A 20,124-nucleotide genomic window follows, 5' to 3' on the forward strand; every position below is an offset into this window, starting at 1 on the left:
CTCTCTCTGTCCCGAGAGAGCGCAACAAAGAGAGCACAAACAAAACCTCCCCCCCACAGATTTGAAAGGATCTTCTTCCCTTATTGCTCCTTTTGGTCAGGTGCCAACCAGGTTATTTGAGCTTTTTAACCCCTTACTGGTAAAGGAGGGATTGTATGCTACCCTTAGCTGTATGTTTATGACAAGTGAGTTAAGGCACAGCAGTTCTTTGAAGCATGCTGAGCTTTCCCTCCCCACTAGACCTCTTGGGAGCCTCAGAGCTGATACATTAAGCCTTACTGCCTCCAGAATAGTAAGCTACATCGTCCCATCAGTAGGCGCTCCGGCTGGATGACTGGATGAGAGGGATGCCGCCTAGCTGAAGACAACATCTCTGCTCCTGCTTTCTTCCTCAGTCTCTCTGAGAAACTATGAACTTGAGTTGGTGGCGCCTGCATTTCCTACAGAACCCTCTAGAGTCCTATTTTCTAGGCGGGCTGCGATCTCCCGCCCATTTCAAGCTATGTCCCGGCTGGTAGGAGTCTGTTCTGAATTTACCCACCTGGGTGAAATGCCTCTGTCAATGTGCAAGGCTAGGGCCCTGTTGGGATAAGTGCTTCAGTGATTTCTTTGGTAGGAATGTCTTCCCCACTGTAACTGCGTTTCCTTCAGGTGGTAGCCTCTTTCATTGGGGCAGCTTTGGACCAACCTAACTCGGCTTTCAGGGTCTCACCTCAGTCTTCTGTTGCTCCGAGTTCAGTAAAGATTTGTTCACTAGGAGATCTGCTTCTAAGACACTTCAGTGTTCTGTCAGGTGCCCTCCAAATTATGATATGGCTGCAGTCTGTTACCTGTTTAGGCTTGGTCAATTTCCAGCTGTTCCTGTCATACTTATCCCTACCCATACTTGGCTGCACATATAGTCTATGTGCTGCAGTCAGATTTCAGTGAATAAAGGGTTCTGTGAATAACTAGGGGAGCTGGTCTTCATTTGGGGTTCTGGGAATAGTTGAGGGTGAGGGTCTGTTTCTCAAACAGACTATGAGAAAAGGAGGTTCACCAGCTGCATGAACCACCTCAGCCCGTGTTCACCAGCGTGGGATGAAGTTTGTGAATACTCTGAACCTTGAACTCAGAGCCCAGTTCAAGTTGGCTGAATTTCAAATTTTTTTTCCTCTTCTTTTTCTCCCTGAGATAAGAGACTTGAAATGAACTGCTTCATTCTAATTTCCTGCGATTAAAACGTAGGAGTTCACTTAGTAAACCAAACTTTGTAAGAGACGCAGAGCACTAATACTGCTTACCCATTTTATAGGGGTGTTCTGAGCTTAATTAATGTTTGTAAAGGCTTTTGAGATCCATGGATGAAAGGCTGTTATATAAGTGGCTGTTGCTATTGCAGTTGGAAAGCATATAAAGGGAAGTGCTGGCTTGATATGATACTACTCTGTGCCTGCTTCTTACAATCATATTTCGAACTTGGCAAGGATGCTAGTGTAAAATGTTCAGTTTGTAGAAATCGTGTGATGTTTAATTTTGTTCAGTTAATTTCCTGGCTGTGCTCGGTTGGTACTAGCTGACTTCTTCTAGGCCTTATCAACGTGCAAACTTGCACTGGCTTAACTAAAGGTTTGTTTTAAAAGCAGCTTAGTTAAGCTGGCGCAAGGTTGTGTGTAGACACTATTCGTTCGGTTTAAGAATGACTTCTTTTTGTTTAGCTTAATTTTTTAATTGCACCCCATGAATTAGTAGGTTTTTTACCAACATTGATATAATGCTAGTAACTAGTTAAGGTACTTAATGTTCACTTACCTTAGTGACAGCTCATAGAAATTTAAAAAAAAAATCCACAGTCAAACTTTGCTTATCTGAGCATCAGATAAGTGAAACTCTTGCTTATTAGAAGGTCAGATTCATTATCCCAAGATTTGACTTCACATAACTACTTTCTGTACTGCAGTCATGTTCCAGTAAATAAAGACTTCAACGCACAGTCAGGGGAGCCAGCCCAGGAAATACTTTCTGCAGTCGGAGTGAGGAAACATTATGCTATATTTCCCAGATCAGAGGACTTTGAACACGATCTTAAGTCTGCTGGCCAGTTCCCCTCACATAGCTTCCTCCCCATATCAGGATGTGAGCACATACGACTTTATATGCTGTTAGACTACATCCATAGAGTCTTATCTGCTGATGTTCTGCTGAGCCGACCAGGACTGGGAGAACAGAAAGCTGTTCATAAGAATGTGAACCAGATAACCGAGTTTCTGTTGTTAAAAAATCTGGATACCAGTGTATAATGTGTATTCTCGAAGTGAAGCATTCAGGTCTACTCCTGAGCAGATTTTTGTGTGAAAGTATTTTTCCATTAAAGAATCATCTGTTCCTGCAGCTCATTTCCTTTGTAAGTGTAGCCTCACTTGGTGACCTCATCATTAGTTGCTATGGAAATAATTACAATGTCTGAAATAGAGTATTCTGATATCAGATGGGGAATAAGCAACAAGAACAGATGAACTGTTAAGGAATAGAGAGGTTCTTTGTTGATGTAGTTGGTAATCAAAAAATGGATCACTAAAGAATTGAGCAGCAAGTCTGACATACTGGATAAATTGCAGAAATCATAGAATCATAGAATCATAGAATATCAGGGTTGGAAGGGACCCCAGAAGGTCATCTAGTCCAACCCCCTGCTCAAAGCAGGACCAATTCCCAGTTAAATCATCCCAGCCAGGATGAAATGCTTTTCAAAGTTTTCCATGAGGCACCATTAGTGGGTCAATCTTGCAATCCTTACACAGGTAATCAGTTGACATCAGTAAGAGTTTTGACTGTATCAGAACTACGGGATTTGCTGCGTCAAATTATCATATCTGAGGAAAGAGAGAAACATTTCAGGGTTTCTAAATGCCATCAAGAAATGTGAAAAAAAAATTCCTTAATAGCTAATTTTTTGTGGGATTTTCTCAAGAACAATATTTTTTTTCTATGCTGAGCTGGTGTAAATGGGCAAAACACCACTGGCTTAAATGGAGCTATCTCCTTTTGCGCCAGCTGAGAATCTGGTCAACAGTTCCCAGCACTGTGCCCATTTCTGGAAGATATAGATTGTAAACTCCTCAGGGCAGGGATTGTGTCTACCTCTGAGTTTGTAGAATGCTTAGCTCAATGTCTCTCTAATTCTGTGTGAAAGTGCAATTTTAATATAAATATTAAAAATAATGACAATATATAGGTTCAAAAGTGAGTTGGGGGAGAAGTTTAGTTCTGGAGAGAAATTAGCAAGAACATAAGAATGGCCATACTAAGGTCAGACCAAAGGTCCATCTAGCCCAGTATCCTGTCTTCCAACAGTGGCAAATGCCAGTTGCCCCAGAGGGAATGAACAGAACAGATAATCATCAAGTGATCCATCCCCTGTTGCCCATTCCCAGCTTCTGGCAAACAGAGACTTAGGAAGACCATCTTTGCCCATCCTGGCTAATAGCCGTTGAACATAAGAAGGATGAAGCTAGCAGTGAGGTTGTTTTATAAGGAAAAGGTCAACAAAGAAGAGAAAGGGGCCAAGAACAGAGGTTTGAGAAACTTTGTGACATAGTATGTAAAAGGGGGTAGATGTAAATCCTCCACCAGAAAATGTGTTAGGGAATTGCCAGAGAGCAAAGTGCAGGAGACATTAACTCATTGACTTCTGCTATATTGGCAATATAAGAAATAATAATCTATGCCTGTCATATTAAAAATGACAACACTGAGAGGTGTGGTCATGGCCGGGAACAATATATTTTATTTCAAGATTCTTGGGTATTGCAAATATGCTCAACAGAACTCTTTTAACTTAAAAAAATTATGGTGGAACTTTTGGTACAAGGTGGATTCTGTATTCTGGAAATCTTAATTTGTCTAACTATAACTACATTGTTAACTGTACACTTTGTACCTGCATGTCACCCAATAGCCATTTGCAAACTGAATTTAGGTTTGGAAACTGCTGTTCACACGCATTTCCTGTTTTTCTCAAGTCTGCTGTATGTACATTGCTGGCAAATGTTTCTTGAAGAGTTGTTTTTTAATAGCAGTGTATAACATTATAAATAAACTGGTGAAGGCAGTCATGGGCTGAAGGAATGTGATGATCCAGCTTACTTAAACTCTTCTATATTGTTGAAGTTTTCTTCTGAAAGAAACTAATCTTCATAAATACATTGTTAAAAATGAACACCACACTGTAGAACTGTCTATTCTCTTCCTCTTTAAATTGTGTTCAATGACTTTTCAAAGGTCTCTGCTCTTTCCTCTCTCCCCATTCCCAGGGTTTTCAGTATCCTACCTATCCTCCCATTTTTCTAAAAATTCCCTTCTCAGAGACCTCACAGTCACCATTCATCTGACTGCATAGAAATTTCATGTCCTCAAGAACCACTGAGATAATTTTTAATCATGGGTATATGCGTGTGTGTATGTGGAAGGGGATCACTTCAGAGAGAAACTTTGCCACAGGGTAAAATATTCTTCCCAGCAGTCATCTTTCCTGATTTTTTGCTCTTTGCATCTGGGGTGATTTACTAGTAATAACTAGTTTGACTGATATGCTCTTCTGCACAGAAACCTCCAGGAGGAAGGGACAAAAGTCCACAACATTATCTTTGCAGAGTTTTCTAGCAAATTTTTACTAAGGCTGGGAAACAGGTTCCCCTTCACAGACTGAACAGGGAGTTCTACCCCCCATACCTATGCCATCCAGGGATCCTAAAGAGATCATTGCCATCCATGTGGAAGGTCATATGGTGTGTCTCCACCAATTTAGTCCTGGAGGACCCATTAAATCAACACCATGGTGAATTCCCGGCCCTGTTGAAGTCAGCGGGAGTCTTGCTATTGACTTCAATGGGGACAGGATTTTACTTCAAGTCTCCTGTCCCAGGACCCCATTTTCTACATCATTCCTGACAGACACCTATTAGTAAGCAGCTTCTTGAAGGGAGTTAGATTAGTTTGCCATGCTGCCCAAGAAATTATTTCTCTCTTGCAGTCTCAGTCTGGCTTGAAAAGGGTTCATCATTATCTTTTCAACCCACTAAATCCTGTTTCTTTGTGATTGGTTAAAGGATGTTCCTGATAGGCAGAACTGGTGGCTGTGCCTTGCAAGTCTCCATTGAGAAGAGAGCACTCTCCTTCCTTCCTTCCATCCCAGTTAAGAAATCCTCTAAAAGATTAGACTATCTTCTGTATGTATTTATGCCTGATGTTCTTTGTCCCTAGAACTCAGGAGAATAAAATTCAACTAGTAGAACTAGTATTAAAGAATCATGCAGAGGTTCTTTGTCCTATGAATAACTACTTGCTTTACTTGAGGGCTAGCTGCCTCCTGGGCAGAAAGGGCATCATCCTCTGTCCTAGAGATATGCCATGTCCTACTCAATGTTCTCTTCACACATTTCCCAGGTACTACTCAGTAGAAATGATTGCCTCCTGGGAGGATGCCTCTGGATGCCTTGGAGGTCCTTAGTTCAGTGATGTGAGTCAAGGTTGTTTTAATCCTCTCACATTTCATCTTGGGTCTTCCAGGTGCAGGAGAGCTACAATTAGACAGATCCCATTAGTACCAAATCTGGGGAGACTTAAACAGAAATTAATTGCATGTTACCGCTAAACTTTTCTTCTGTGAGAGTTCCAGTTCCTTGTAATGAGGACTGGACATTTCTAGCATGTGTGTAGTTTATTTAATAGGGTAAAATTAGTCATTTTCTATGGAATTCCCAGCTAATTAGGTGCAGAGGTTGCTCATAGGGTAAGGTGGCAAAAATCCACCTTGGGGGAAAGGATCTATCTACCTTTGTGGAGAAAAGGGGAAGGAGTAACCTATTAGTCTCAGGCACTGTGCAGGTTTTCAGAGGGACACAATGTACAAGTAAGACAAACTTACTTTCAGGTCTGAAAAGGCAGATCCCTGAGAACACCAGATCCTTTTTCATGTGGTGGCCCAGCAGGCTCTCAGCAGGAGGCATCACAGCCACCACTGAACGTCACCTGAGCCTGATCATAGGCAAGGTCTGATTGTCTCTCAGTATTGCATATTTTTAAAGTCCAAAATATTTGTGCATTATACGCTGCAGAAAATTAATATAAAGATATTTTTAAAAGCAAATTGAAATGCACCATATTGGGAAAACGAACTGACTTGCTTGGTGCTGGTTGACAGGCTCTAGCACGGTTAAGTGGTGGGAGTTAAAGCAGAGTGCATATTAGGAAGGAGGCAGAGGTTGGAGGAAGTAAGAGATGGGGGATATAGGTGTTCACTCTGCAGATCTGAGTATAAACACAAATTGTAAGGAATATATGTGTTGCAATGCTCCCTGATGCTCTTTATGTGGAGAAGTAAGCATATAGCACAGGGGCAAAGCTCTCCTCTCCGCCCTGCACTGTGGACCTCTTCACTGCACTGCATAATTGTATTGTTATTTTGCATTTGTTCTCACATGCCGAAGTTCTTTTGACACTGTTTGCTATTCATTGCTAGTGCAGATGGATACTTCAGTATTGTTTGCCTTCATCCCAAGAATACAGTGTTACCAGGTGTTTGTTTTCTTTAAGAACTGCTTGAGATTCCCTTAATCGAAGAGGAAGTGCAAGAAACAGAGTCATGGGCCAAGCCTCTTGTCCACCTTTGGCAGAAAAGAGCGCACAATTTCATTGCTGAAAAAGAATATAATGCAGCTGCAGCCAAAATGGAACCCCATTGTGCCATTTGCACTCTCCTTATGCCCTACTACAAGGTAAGCTGGATTCAAATAATTCAGTAGTTATTTGGAAAGGAGTCTTTAATGTCTCTTTTATAGCTATGCATGACAATAAAATTAAATGATGCAAACACTAATCATTTTAGAAGGTTAATTTGTGACATGAAAAGGAAAGGAAAAATTCATTTCTAGCTAAGACTCATTAGTATAGAAAATGAAGTATTAATCACTACATAAGGGGTAAATGATCCACCAGCCACAGTAAATAAATTTTTCAAGAAGGATTTACTGGCAGGCCTCCTTCCAATTTCCTCCCACAGCCTGTGGGTAGAAGGTGGAGTAGCTGAGTGGCTTCTTCGTGGCCTTTATCACAGTCCACAGGCTTGCAATAAGCGCTGTATGCTCATTCCTTGCAGGGGAGACAGATTTGAAGACAGCAGAACCATGCAGTTGCAAATCCACTAGTCACTTCCTCCCCCACCCCCAAAATCTCTCTCTTCATTACTGTGGAAAGAAAATTATTCAAGGGAGGACAGAGTCTTGCTGTTTGGCCTTTTCCTGGTCTGCAGCACTGCAGAACCCCTGTGATTTAATGGTAGTTGGGCCTTTTGGGCAACAACAGTTCACCCAGTGAAAACATCTAGTCTACAGTACTGTTTGATATACATTTGTGGAAATACCAATAATGAATGTCAGGTGAAAATTCTGACATAGAATCATCGAGTTTAAGATAGAGGGGACCACCAAATCATTTAGTCTGACTTTTGTGATATCACACTGACGAGCAGACTGTTGTCATAATAAACTTCTTAATATGAACAGGACGTAGGTACAGAAATGAGATGATAAACTTTCTACTACTCTCTGTAGCTGCAGCCTGCAACTGCCTTATTCTGGGCTTCTTTGTTACTGCTTCCCAAACTAAACACTGTATCTAGAGTGTACAGGAAGTTGGGCATCTCTACACTTCCTGGAGGACTTACTGTACAGCACATCTTCCCATTTTTAGATCCCTTTTTGAAATTTCCTGCCTGAACTAAAACACTGTTAAATTAAATACACTAACTGACCTAACTCTTCAGGTTGCTAAACACAACCTTAAAGTGTCTCGATCAGTCTTGTGGGACATTTTAGCAATCTTTCCAATCTGCTGTGTTGCAAAGCCTTCTCTAAGGTTCTGTCTTATGATCAATAACAGGGTCAGTTTGGGAATGGTTTTCAACTTGTATGTCTGTTCTCACTTCACTTGTCCCAGCCAGGTTGCCAGGTACCTTGAGCAGATGCTTATTCCTTCATAAGATTGTGCTTTTATCTGTGGTCACTGAGTCCAGAGCGAGGTAACTCCTCTTTGATCATTGTAACTTTGACTGATCAAATTCTTACTATGTCTTTGTTTTTAACTATGGAAGAGGTCTTGCTCCTTTGTCATAATATTTTGTCTGATTGTACTTTCCTAGACTTTTTTCTCTCACTATCACAGGCTCTTTAGGCATCCTTCATTTGTATCCCATATTTGGTAATCGAATATTTCTACATCTGCTCTAAAGGAGTTCAGTAGGTGACTTTCCACATTGTGGTGATGTAGCTCTGTAACTGGAGTAGTGATAGATATGGATCTTCTCTTGCATCCATTTCTTTTTTCTGCAAGTTCTTCACTATACGAACTCCACATTAAGATACTTCATTGGCTTGAGGGTATATGGGACTTAATGTCTCATGCTGAAAGTCGTACATTTTAGCAAAGTCCAGGAATTCCCTGTTCTTGAATTGTAGTCCATGGTCAGTTACTACTATTCTCGAATAACATGCCAAGCAAATACAGATTTAATATGCCTGACAACAGTTGCAGATGTGGTATCTTCAAGTGTGACTGCTTCTCAGAAATTGGTTATAACCAGGTGATCATGTCTTCCCAAGTTGAACACATCAATTCCAACTTTGTCCCATGGAATTGCAAGTGATTAATTTTGCTCAGTTCTTTCTGCTGGGAATTTTTGTATTTCTGATGTTGCAGACCTGGCCCATCATTTCTTCGATGTCATTATTAATCTGCGGCCAGAATACAACTTCTCTAGGTCTTCTTTTGGATTTGGTCATTCCCAGATACCCTTCATTTATTCATTCCAATACTTTTCTTATCACTGTTGGCACTATGATTTGTGTTCCCTTCAAGAGCACTCCTGCAATCACTGAAAGCTGTTTTATAATGGGACTAGGCAAGTGGGAAGTTTTGATTTTTTTTCCTGTCTTACTTATCGTTTGTATCATTGCTTGCAGCTTTCATCTTTAGCTGTTGCTGTCTCCAGTTCATCTCATATGCCTGGAGATACAGCATGTGACACTTACCGTGTTCACAGGTATATTTACTGGTTGTTCCAGGTCATCAAGCTGTGTATTGATACTTGAAGCATAAGTTCTTGATAGTATGTCTGCCATTACTAAATAGCATCCAGGTTGAAAATCCAGGGTCACCTAATACTTTTGTATTTTCGAAAGTATTCACTATATCCAAGGTGGTGCTTCTCCAAATCCCTTTTTGTGTATGGCAATCAGTGGTTTTGTTCAGCTTATGCTTTGAAGCTACAACCATAGAGAAAGCTGTGAAATCTTGTACATCCATACACCAGACCAAATGTCTTTTTTCAGTTTATGTATATATCTTCTCTGTGGCATATAAGAGTGGCAACCAATCAGTTCCATGACACTGGTCTAGTACTGCTCCCAGCCCTCCTTTCAAAGTATCTGTGCAGAGCTTGATGTCCTGCAATGAGTCAAAAAACTGCAGCACTGGAGGTTATGTCAGAACATGCTTTAAATCACTAAATTCCCTTTTATGCTCTGGCATTCATGCCCATTTGGTGACCAGGTGGAGCACAAGTCTTAGGTGAGTTGTGCAAGCTGTATAGTTAGATATGAACTTGCTGAAATAATTCAACATGCCTAGAAGTCTTTGAATTCCCTTTTTATCTTCAGGTCTCAGCATGTTCAATATTGCCTGAACCTTTGATTCATTGGGCAAGATTACCTTCGAGGTCAGTCTCTTTCCCAACTATGTTGTTTTTGTTGTTTGAAATTGACATTTGGCCGTATTGAGTTTAATGTTATTAACTCTCACAGTTTCCAGTACTCTCCTTGGTTATTCCTGATGGTCAGTGGCAGTGCTGGCCTATATTATTAGGTCATCCACAAACACTTTCATATGTGCTACACCCTCTAGGAACTGGCTCATTGTATTGTGAAATATTTTTGGAGCTGAACATGTTCCAAAAGGCAGTCTGAGGAAGCAGTATCTGCCAAAATGGTCTGTTTGAAGTCAGATCTTGGAGCTCTCAGTGTCCCAGGGAATCTGCCAAAATCCAGTGATACATTTAATTTGTTGAAGAATTTGGTTCCTACCACCTGATAGCAGTTCACTTCTTGAGAGCAAGTGGAAGTGTTCTCTTTTTATGGTTTTGTTCAGCTCCTTAGGGTCCATACGCAGCCAGAGTCCCCTCCTTTTTTTCTCTACGGTTCCTAAGGAGTGAACCCAATCTGTCAGTTCTTTCATTCTCTGAAGGATACTATTTGCTGTCATGTTTTGAGGCTCTTAAGGCTTGGGGAACTTTTTGTATAGTGTGTACCACAGGTTCTTCATCGTCTGTTTACTGTATCTTGCATGTTACTGGGAGACACCCATTTCTTGTGAATACATCTTTACATGATGCTATTAATACTTTCATATCTGAGTCTAGGTTGTTGTTCTGTCTCTCTATGTCAGGGGTAGGCAACCTATGGCACGCATGCCAAAAGCGGCATGCGAACTGATTTTCAGTGGCACTCATGCTGCCCGGGTCCTGGCCACCTGTCGGGGGGTGGGGGGAGACTCTGCATTTTAATTTAATTTTAAATGAAGCTTTTTAAACGTTTTAAAAACCTTATTTACTTTACATACAACAATAGTTTAGTTATATATTAAAGACTTCTAGAAAGAGACCTTCTAAAAATGTTAAAATGTATTCCTGGCACGTGAAACCTTAAATTAGAGTGAATAAATGAAGACTTGGCACACCACTTCTGAAAGGTTGCCGACCCTTGCTCTTACGTCATACATCCTTCTATGAGACCAAGCATCTCACACCTGTGTAGGTCCAAGACTAGTTGTTCGCTTCTGCCACAATCTCCTGTCCACAAACTCTTTTTTTTATTGTGTTCACTTTGTATTTAAGTGTCAGCATGCACTCTCCCGTCACTGAAATTGTTCCCCATTATAGTCTTTCACAGACACTTTTTACTCCTCCACAGTTGTTTTCCTTCCATATCTCTCTTTCAGTATTTGTTATTACATTTACTTGTGCCCTGGTGTCCATATTGTATGTCACATAAGTGCCATTTGTGCATGTCAAGAGGTGGCTCCTCCTCAAGTGCCCTCTTATAACAGGCTGCAGCATGATAGGAATGTCTGCCTCAGTTTCCCCTCTGAGGCAAACCAGGGACTCTATGCCAAGCTCTCTTGCCTCAGTATTACCCCTTTTGGGGGCTGGTTTTTGTTTGTTTGTTTGTTTTTACAAAACAAACTGCAAATAGTCTGCAACAAAAGTTCCAGAACACAGTCTGTTTATCACCCAGTGAAAGCAGTCATTAAAAACCCATTCCATTTTGTCCCTTGACACCCCACATACCATACAATGGAACCTTTTGCCACACCTGGACTCTTTGTCAGTCCTCTTCCATCCCTCGTTGCCAGGACAGCCTGGAGTGCAACCCTGTTCCTCCTAAGTGAGAATTCCCACAGCCTCTCTGCTGGGAGATTATCCTCGCTAGAGGAGCAGCCTCACTCCCCCTGGTCCATTTGCCTTCTCACTGTTCCTCTGGGTCCAGCTCTCTGTTGCAGAGACATCAGCGGGTCCAGCTTTCAATGATGGAGATGTCCGCAGGTAACTTCCTCCAATACTCCCCAGCCTTCAGCCTTTTCTGGTTCTTGGCTTCGGCTCTCCGGCTTAGAGTCAGCAGGCACCTCCCTCTTTTGCTCCTCCTATCTTCAGCCCTCTCCAGGCCTCTGGTGCTGGCTCTGGGAGCTCAGCCAGTAAACCCCTCTTGCTGTTATTCTTGCCTTCAGCCTTGCCCCAGAAAACATCTTCTTCCTTTGGTAGCTCTCATCTCATGCAGATTTCCTCCTTCCAGGCAACCCTGACTCATCAGATCTCTCTCACTGTGTCTCTCTGGTCCTTTATAGCTTCCAGGAGCTGCTCCGCCCTCTTAATTGGCCAAATGGGAGCACCTTTACTGGCTTAGGGGAGAGGTGGCCTGACTTCATTTACTGGAGCCAGCCACCTAGTGATAGTGCACATTTTAATTAATCAGTCTGTTGCATTTTCATATTCCTCCTTCTCTTTAAGAACAGCTCTTCCTCTTAGTTTGAAGAATTCATTTTTGTACTTAATACATGAAACCTGCACTGTCTCTGCACATTTTAGTGTAATGGTTGGATTTATTATAGTTTCCACATATTTGCCCGAAGGGTGGACATTTTACTATACTTTTGTTGATTGCCACATCACTGGCTTGTTTCCTGCTTTCCATTTTTCTGTCACTGGTCAGTTTAATTTCTGTGAACTTTCCCCTTGCTGGCTTAATTATAGTACTGAGTCACGTGCTCTGTTTCTTTCTCTAGGTTTTTTATTTGTGCTTCTGTTTGTTCTGGTGCTTGGCATATACATATTGCCCTTTCTAGTGTCAGATCTGTCTCCCTTAGTAACTGTTCACAGATTCTTTATTGTTACACCCCAGGACAATCTGGTCTTTAATGAGAGTCTTTTAATATTCCATACTCACAGGACTGACTTTTTAGTTTTAAGTCTGTGACAAACTCCTCTATTGTTTCCCCTTCATTTTGTGTTCTCATTCTAAATACATCTCTCTCATACATGACATTTTTAGAGACACAATGATTTTCAAACAAGTTAGTTATTTTTGAACATTTCCTCTCTTTCCCCACCACCATCTGTATGGAATGCATTGTATACATCTAGGGCGTTGTGCCTGGTACTGTTAATCTTTTGCTCATCCTCCAGTTTATTTGTCCCAGTGGCTTTCATATGCAGCTCAACTTGCTGCTTGAATGTTTTCCAGGCATGTTCAGCATTTCCCCTCATTCTCAGTGCTGGTGTCGGGGAGTTATGTGCAGTTGCACAGACTGTATAGCAGCCACTGGGTCTCACTGAGTTATGCTGTGCCTTCCACTCTTGGCACCATGGATTATCTCACTGCCAAGGAGACCGGTGTCACAATAAACCCTTTATTATGAACAGGAGTATATACAGCAGTGAGGTAACAAAATTCTCATTACACTGGAGCTGCAGCCCACAGCTTCTGCTTTTACAGTGTGCAAGAAGTGCGGCATCCCTACACTTCCTGGAGGACTTACTCTACGGTGCACCCTCCTGTCTATCACAGGCTGCTAACACCACACAGCCACCTCCACACACAGTGCACATTTGCTCTGTCACACCGAATGCTTGCAACTTGCAACAATATTAAAGCTGAATCTTGCCCATCAAAATATTTTAAAAATAACATCCTTGGAATGGGACACACATAAGTGCAGTACATCTCTTCATATTTAAGACAATAATTCGTACATGGTTTTAGTCCTGGCTTGGAGATCACTGCTTTGGTACCCTTTCCAAATGAAGTGAAATTATCTTTAAAGAAAGAGGCATCGGGCAGGTGCAAAGGATTTTATTGACTCCTGTGTTTGTTTTAACTATTGGGGCTTTGCATTTTCGTAAATGAATGGATCCAGTGTAAAAGTGAGACATAGAGTACCAAGTACAAATCATGCTAATCTGAGCACAATAAAAAGAAAAATAGTGTTTGCTATCATTTTAGCCATTCCCACTTCTAGCAGAGCTGCCAGCAAAAAATGGTGATGTTTACAGCTGTGTTTCATAGCAAATATAAAAACGTTCATGAGTCAGGCCATTCTTACCATTTTTGTGAATTAATTTCATTTTGAAAGAAATAAGCACAGTGGAAAATAGCAGCAGTTTACTGGTTTGATAAGCTCTAGAAAGCTGCAGATGTTTGGCTGCACAGCAGACTGACCTATAGTATAGAGAGCAGTGGTGCTCAAACTTTTTCAGTCACGCTCACCCCTTATCAGTAATGGAGACTATTCATGTCCCCCCACCCCCATTACTGCATAGCCAAGGCATTCTCAGCAGAGGAACTTGGGGCTGAAGGTGGAGGTGGGGACGGAACTGGGAATGGGGCAGGATCTGGAGCCAGACGCGGAGCTGGTCTGAGGGCGGAGAGGGGATAAGGGCAGAGCCAGGCTAGGGATGGAGCAGGGGGTAGAGTGAAGCTGCGGCTGTGGGTGGAGCTGGTCTGAGGGTGCACAGGGAGTAAGGGCAGAGCTGGGCTGAGGGCTGACTGGGGTTGAGGGAGGAGTGAGGTTGGGGGCTGAGCTGATCTGGGGGAAGAGCAGGGCTGGGAAAGTGTGGCACTGCCTCCCTGCCCCTCATGGGGGCTGGCCCCACCCCCAGTGTGTGCCCCTCCCCAAACGTTCCTCTTTGCCATCTCTAAGGTAGCACACTCCACAGTTTGGGGACCAGTGGCGTAGAGGGGCAAGGTCTGTTGAGTTAGGTATGGCAAGCCTTTCCTAATGCAGAAACCCTGCAGTTCGGTGTCTGAGAACTGTAGAGCTTCTCATGAGACGAGAACTCAACATCTCAGATGCTCCCCAGAACTATATATCCCAGACCTGAGCCATCACTCCCACCAACACTGCACAGGGTATAGAATTTCTGAAAGTCCTTGAACTAGAATAATTCCTTTGTGTGAGCACTGGTCAGAGAGGAGTAAAATAGTCCGTGTACCAAATGGGAGTCAGGGAGTAGCTGTAGCAGTGGGGTGGTAATTTGGTTTTTCCCATGCTGCTGGCCAGGCGATTCTACACTGGATCTTCCTGCTGCCAGTGAGGGAGCTCCTGCCCCAGGACGGTTAATGGCAGGACTCCCTTCTTTCCCAACTGGAGGTTGTATGTGGCAAAGGAAGGGATACTCAGACATACATTGCTACTTTATATCTGGCTGTGCAAAAAGAGGCTGCTTTGTTGAATTATCCTACCTGGTTGACAGGAAAAGAGCCTACTACACTCATATTAACAGGGCACACTAACCTACTCCTGGAGTTTGAGGTGTAGCAGCTTCATAGTTGAATATGAGCTGGATCGGGCCCAGAGGTCTCAAAATTGTAGTGATAGCGAGGATACAATAAAGTGAGCACAGCTGCAGCAGCACTAACTTTCAGACTGCCAGAGTGCTATTTTTAATTTAAGACCTACCAAAATAATCAAGTAACTATAGAAAATGGTGGTGGTGGATGCTTTGGAAACAGCTAATTTTCTTTTGAAACTGTTAAACCATTAGTGTAAGAACTGAAGGGGAAAAGTGTGTACACCCAAGTCAAAGTAACAAATAAGCTTTTTGTGTCTTTTAGTTAAATATAAATATTGTGTATTTCCAGCCAGACAACCATAATGAAGAAAATTATACTTGCTGGGAAACAAAATCAGATGAGACATTTACGGCTCGTGAAAAGACTAAACCACTTATTCCAGAGATGTGTTTTATTTATAGCGAAGAAAACACTGAAAACTATCCATCAAATGCCTTTATTGAAGAGGATGGAACAAGTCTTCTAATATCCTGTGCAAAGTGTTGTGTACAGGTTCATGCAAGTAAATAAACTAATCACTCAATTTAAAGAAGTTGTGATTTACAATTTTGCCTTCTTAGCTTTATTATGGTTTTTGAATAGGAAGCAACATATACTGAGTCTATTCAGGACAGTTTTATATGTAGTCCTCAGAATTGTTAGGGTAAAACTTTATATCAGAACATCAAATATTCCAGGAATTGTTAACTTTGTGAAAACAGCAAATAATTGGAACCCCGTAAATATTACTTAACCTCATTATGGAACAGACCAAAGCTTTATATCTACAGTTTGCAGTCTCATCTACTGAAATCAATCAAACTTAGCATAATAAAATACCTTTGCAACCATATCACCTTCTTCTGTGATCCCACTAGATTTCAAAAGTCAGGGCCATGCCAGTACTTAAATGGGAGACCTCCAAGGAATACTTTCATTATTAAATAGATGGTGCCCTCCTTCTAAGTCAGTATTGAACCAATAGCCCAGCATAAAAATAGGGAAAGGGATGATGCTAGAGGTGCCATCTTTCAGTTGAGAAGTAAAACCAAGGTCCTTGACCACTTGTGATCAATAATTGTCCCATAACACTTAATTAACTATATGGGCATTAGCCCCAGTGCCCAATCTTTCTCCAGTTATTAATGTGTGCCTACCTGCAATTCCTGTATCCATTCCTTTGTGTAAAATTCACCGTGAACTTTTGTTAGAATAACATGTTCTCTTCCTATTCTAAACTGTTGTTTAGTGTTGTGTTGCCTTGTTAAATAACTAGGGTGAAGCCCTGACCCCACTGAAGTCAATGGAAGTTTTGCTGTTAACTTCATTGGGGCCATAATTTCACCTCTGATATAGTCTTCCCCTTTTTAGAAGTGTCAGGTGGAGTGATTTCCTATTTTACTTCAGAGAGGTACTGGAACTTAATTAGTTAATGTTGGTATAGCACATTGTGATTCTCCTATGTAAGTGCCATATAGTTGAAAAGATTTAGTGTTTCTTCATTTATCTGATTTTTAATTGTTTTCATATGGAAAAATATAGTGCCTATTACTGGACTAGCAGAAACTAATAACATTGAAGGTTCTCAGAGTTGAGAACTAGATGAATTGCTACCTGTGTGTCCCATAAGTTGCTTATGCAGTAGCATTAGACTTAACCTGGGAAGGGGCTCATTATTTTGTCATTTTGGTCACAAGGCATGTGTTATTTTAGTGTTTTTATACAGCTGAATTGTGTAGAGTGATAGACACCCAGAAGGGCAGAATATATTAGTCAACCCAACTCTCTTATTATAGGTTGTTATGGTGTTCCTTCTCACGAAGTCCATGATGGATGGCTGTGTTCTCGATGCAAAAAAGGAGCTTGGACAGCTGTAAGTTGCATAGTTTATTTAGTTATCCTACTCCCCGCAGACCAACAAAAAAAAGCACTCAAGGTATTGTATCTGGAACGCAGTATACAGGGCTGGGTTCTTCTAAATACACTACTTATTGCTGGTAACGTGGGGGGGGGGGGGGCGGGGTTGGGTCTCTTTTAACAATATTATTAGATTTAAATGTAAAATTTCATTGTTTTGAGCAAGAGAGCCTTGAAAGAATTTTACATTGTCAAGAAAATTGCTAGCAAGTAGATTATATTCTTTGTAGAAAATTGTCCAAGAAAGCAACCCCCAAACTTTGACTAGACATCGGAGGGAAAAGAAGTAATGAAATATACTCTAAATATTTTAGTCCTGGAGAATGTATGCATGGGAAGCTGGGGAGAGCAGAGGAGGGAAGCTGAATAATAAATTATCAGCAAGTATGAAATTGTTCTTTCAGAGCATTTATGGATTTACACCAGTGAATGGTCATAAAATATTTCATATCTCAAACCATATATGCATATTGTATGATCAAAAAAGAAAATAATGCAGGGACTAAATGTTAGTGGAAATAGATGGATCCTGTCCTTTCAGGAAAATTGCATGTTTTCATAATCTTTTTTTTCAGGAATAATATTTGATAAAGTGTAAACAATAATAAATTTTGTTAAGAAGATAGGTTATTTTAAAATAATTAAAAATTCTACAGAATGTTAACATTTTTCCTCATGGATCAAGCAGATCTCTGACCCGATTAGTTTGCATTAACTCAAACAATGGGATTCAAAAGGTGGTTTTATAACCCATGTCTCCTATATAGGCTCATAGGATATTTTTCAATGTCTGCTCCTATTTTTCATTGTAACTGATGGAAGAAATGTAGTGTTCACTATTAAAAAGTCAGCAATCTCTATGCTGTGGTATCTAAAACACTGCAGTATTTCTCTGCATAGTTGCTGGATTTCTGATGCCCATAATGGCAACTTTGGATAAATGCTGACTTTTTAGTTACAACCACTCTACTACTAAGGAATGGCCATTTATTTTTTCATTTAGCCATTCCATGTCCAGAATTTAGCCAATCTGCCTTCCCCCAACAAACTTCTGTTACATTTTATGGCAGTTGTATTCTCTGGGAAAGCATTTAATTTCATCACCCAGTTAAGAAATGCAAAGCTATAAGTGACAAAACTGATTAATGAACACTAACCTCCTGATTTAATGTGGTACAATCATTTCATTATTAATAAATACTTACTAAGTGTGATTTATAGGAATCTAATGGATGGGATAACTGAATTGTAAAGCTATCTACTAAGCATTAACTAAACTTGATAAAGAAATATTGTCCCCTTTAGGCATTAGAAAGTTAAAGGCCAAACTTTGCAAATTGGCTGTCTACATTGAGCCTGGGAAATTTGCACATTTGCACCTATTGCACAAACAAACAAACATTCCAAGTAGGTCGCTACATACACACGATAAGCACTAATGCAGATTTTATTTTTATGTATTCAGTGAGTGTCCACAGTGTAGATGTTACCAACTGACCATGAATTCCCCAGGTTTAAATAGGGATCCATCTAATAAAGGGACATTAAGAGCATGCTTGAGGCATGGAGGCAGTGTGGTTTGGAAAAGAGAGCACTGGCCTGGGACTCAGGATACTAGTGTTCTATTCCTAGCTTTGGCCTGCTGGGTGACCTTGGACAAGTCACTGCCCTTCTCTATGCCTCAGTTTTTCTATTTGTAAAATGGGGATAATAACACTGATCTCCTTTGTAAAGTGCTTTGAGATCTACTGGTGAAGAGCAAGGTATTATTATTATTATTGTGGCGATGCCTCAACAAGATATGCATTACTATGTCATTGTTCAAATAACTCCCTGTCTTGACACCTGGTGAGAGATATTATCCCTGGATCATTTCTCTTAGAGAGGCTTTTCCCCCAATACCTCCTGCTATGGTGGTTGTGGTCAGTTGGGACCCTGCAGTTGTATGTGCTTGTGTATTAATTCAGTGCAGGGCTAGAGTTAAGGCATTTTCAGTAGCAAGGCCTACACTCTGAAATTAACTCCTGGTGCAGTTCTATCAGAGCACAAATCCTATTTTAGGGTGCGATGCAAGACACATCTCTAGGTTCAGGCTTTCCCTGGTAATACATATTGGATTCCCTAAGGCAGCTGGTCATCTCTTATCTGACTTCCATAAAGAAAACTTACAGTCATGTGCCTTAGAAAAGAGAGTAATAGGAATCAGGGGGTGAAATTTTCAGATATTTTGAAGAAGACACAAGTGTCTGGAAAATGTGACATTGCTCACTGTGGTGGGGCAGCTTCCTGTCCCAGTCAAGAAGGGTTAAAGAGCTCCTCTCAACTTAGTCAACTCCAATCCCCTACTCCCATAAGGCCTGTCAGTCCTGGAGGTCCACAGACGGGAGGATCCTTGCTCAGGGGGTATAGGGGGTGGCATTCAGGCAGTGAACAGAGCTCCCTGGTCCCAGGGAGTTGTCTGCTGGGGAAACTGTTTGAGAGCATCACCGCCTGAACCCCCTGAGTAGCAGGTGTGGTGTACGTATTGACTAAGCTGAGTGGAACAAGAGGGGAAATAATGTTTTAAAACTGACAAAAATACTGTCTGATTTATAAGGATGTTGTCCAGTGTTTGCTCAGTGCATAGTTATTAAAATGTGTGTATAGAATGGATTACTATTTCTGTAACATGTTTTCATGTTTCTCTTTTGCTGGTCAATGGAAAAACTTGTTAAATGCTTTTTATCAAACAATCAAGAATTTCAGGACTTCGTAAACTGCTTTTGTAATGGTTTTTCCAGAGTTGTGGGTGGGTGCGGGGAAAGGCAAAAGTCAATGCTAGCAAGTGACAGGGTGCCTTTAACTGAGAATCTAATTATCAGTTAAGTGAACAGGGTTAGACAGCCCTGCTGCTCTAACAAAAAGTTTGTCAATTTCCTTTCAAGAAAGGGACAGCTGTGGCATTTCTAAGTGTTGGGGTTGTAAGGCGAACATTCATGAAAATTCCCTGGGTGACTGCAATAAGGATGGAAAACCACATTGTTGTGTTCAAAATACTGAGAACCTTCAGAACATTTGCTTGAAGTCTGATATTAAAAACAACCTATACCTCTATTATATACAGCAGTGTGACTTAAGGGAAAAAGCAGCGAGAGTTTACATTTTTTGTATGTAATAAGCATGTTTAATTATCAAAACACAGTGAGGAAAAGTATAAAAGAATATGAAATCCCATATTTTGTTAGTTTCATGTTGAAGGAAGGTAAGAAGTGAAGATCCTGAAACAGCTCCAGAGTTGGAGATTATTTAAGAA

At 41.1% G+C, this 20,124-nt stretch overlaps 1 protein-coding gene across 21 annotated transcripts in view; it reads left to right on the forward strand.

Annotated features, from left to right (window-relative positions):
* KDM4C (lysine demethylase 4C) overlaps positions 1-20,124 on the forward strand; it is a 440,364-nt gene that overhangs the window by 286,159 nt on the left and 134,081 nt on the right. For 18 of the 21 annotated variants that reach the window (XR_012159108.1, XM_073345318.1, XM_073345317.1 and 15 more), the window contains 3 exons: positions 6,574-6,755; positions 15,225-15,438; positions 16,712-16,788. Coding sequence is in view for 18 of the 21 variants with exons in the window: in XM_073345318.1 (XP_073201419.1) it covers positions 6,574-6,755; positions 15,225-15,438; positions 16,712-16,788 (473 nt within the window). In the remaining 3 variants the exon portion in view is untranslated. Of the gene's footprint in view, positions 1-6,573; positions 6,756-15,224; positions 15,439-16,711; positions 16,789-20,124 lie in introns of those variants that run through there. The other 3 variants (XM_073345329.1, XM_073345330.1, XM_073345328.1) reach the window with 1 other exon arrangement.

This window comes from Lepidochelys kempii, chromosome 5 (genome assembly GCF_965140265.1).
Source record: "Lepidochelys kempii isolate rLepKem1 chromosome 5, rLepKem1.hap2, whole genome shotgun sequence".
Taxonomy (NCBI): Eukaryota; Metazoa; Chordata; order Testudines; family Cheloniidae; genus Lepidochelys; species Lepidochelys kempii.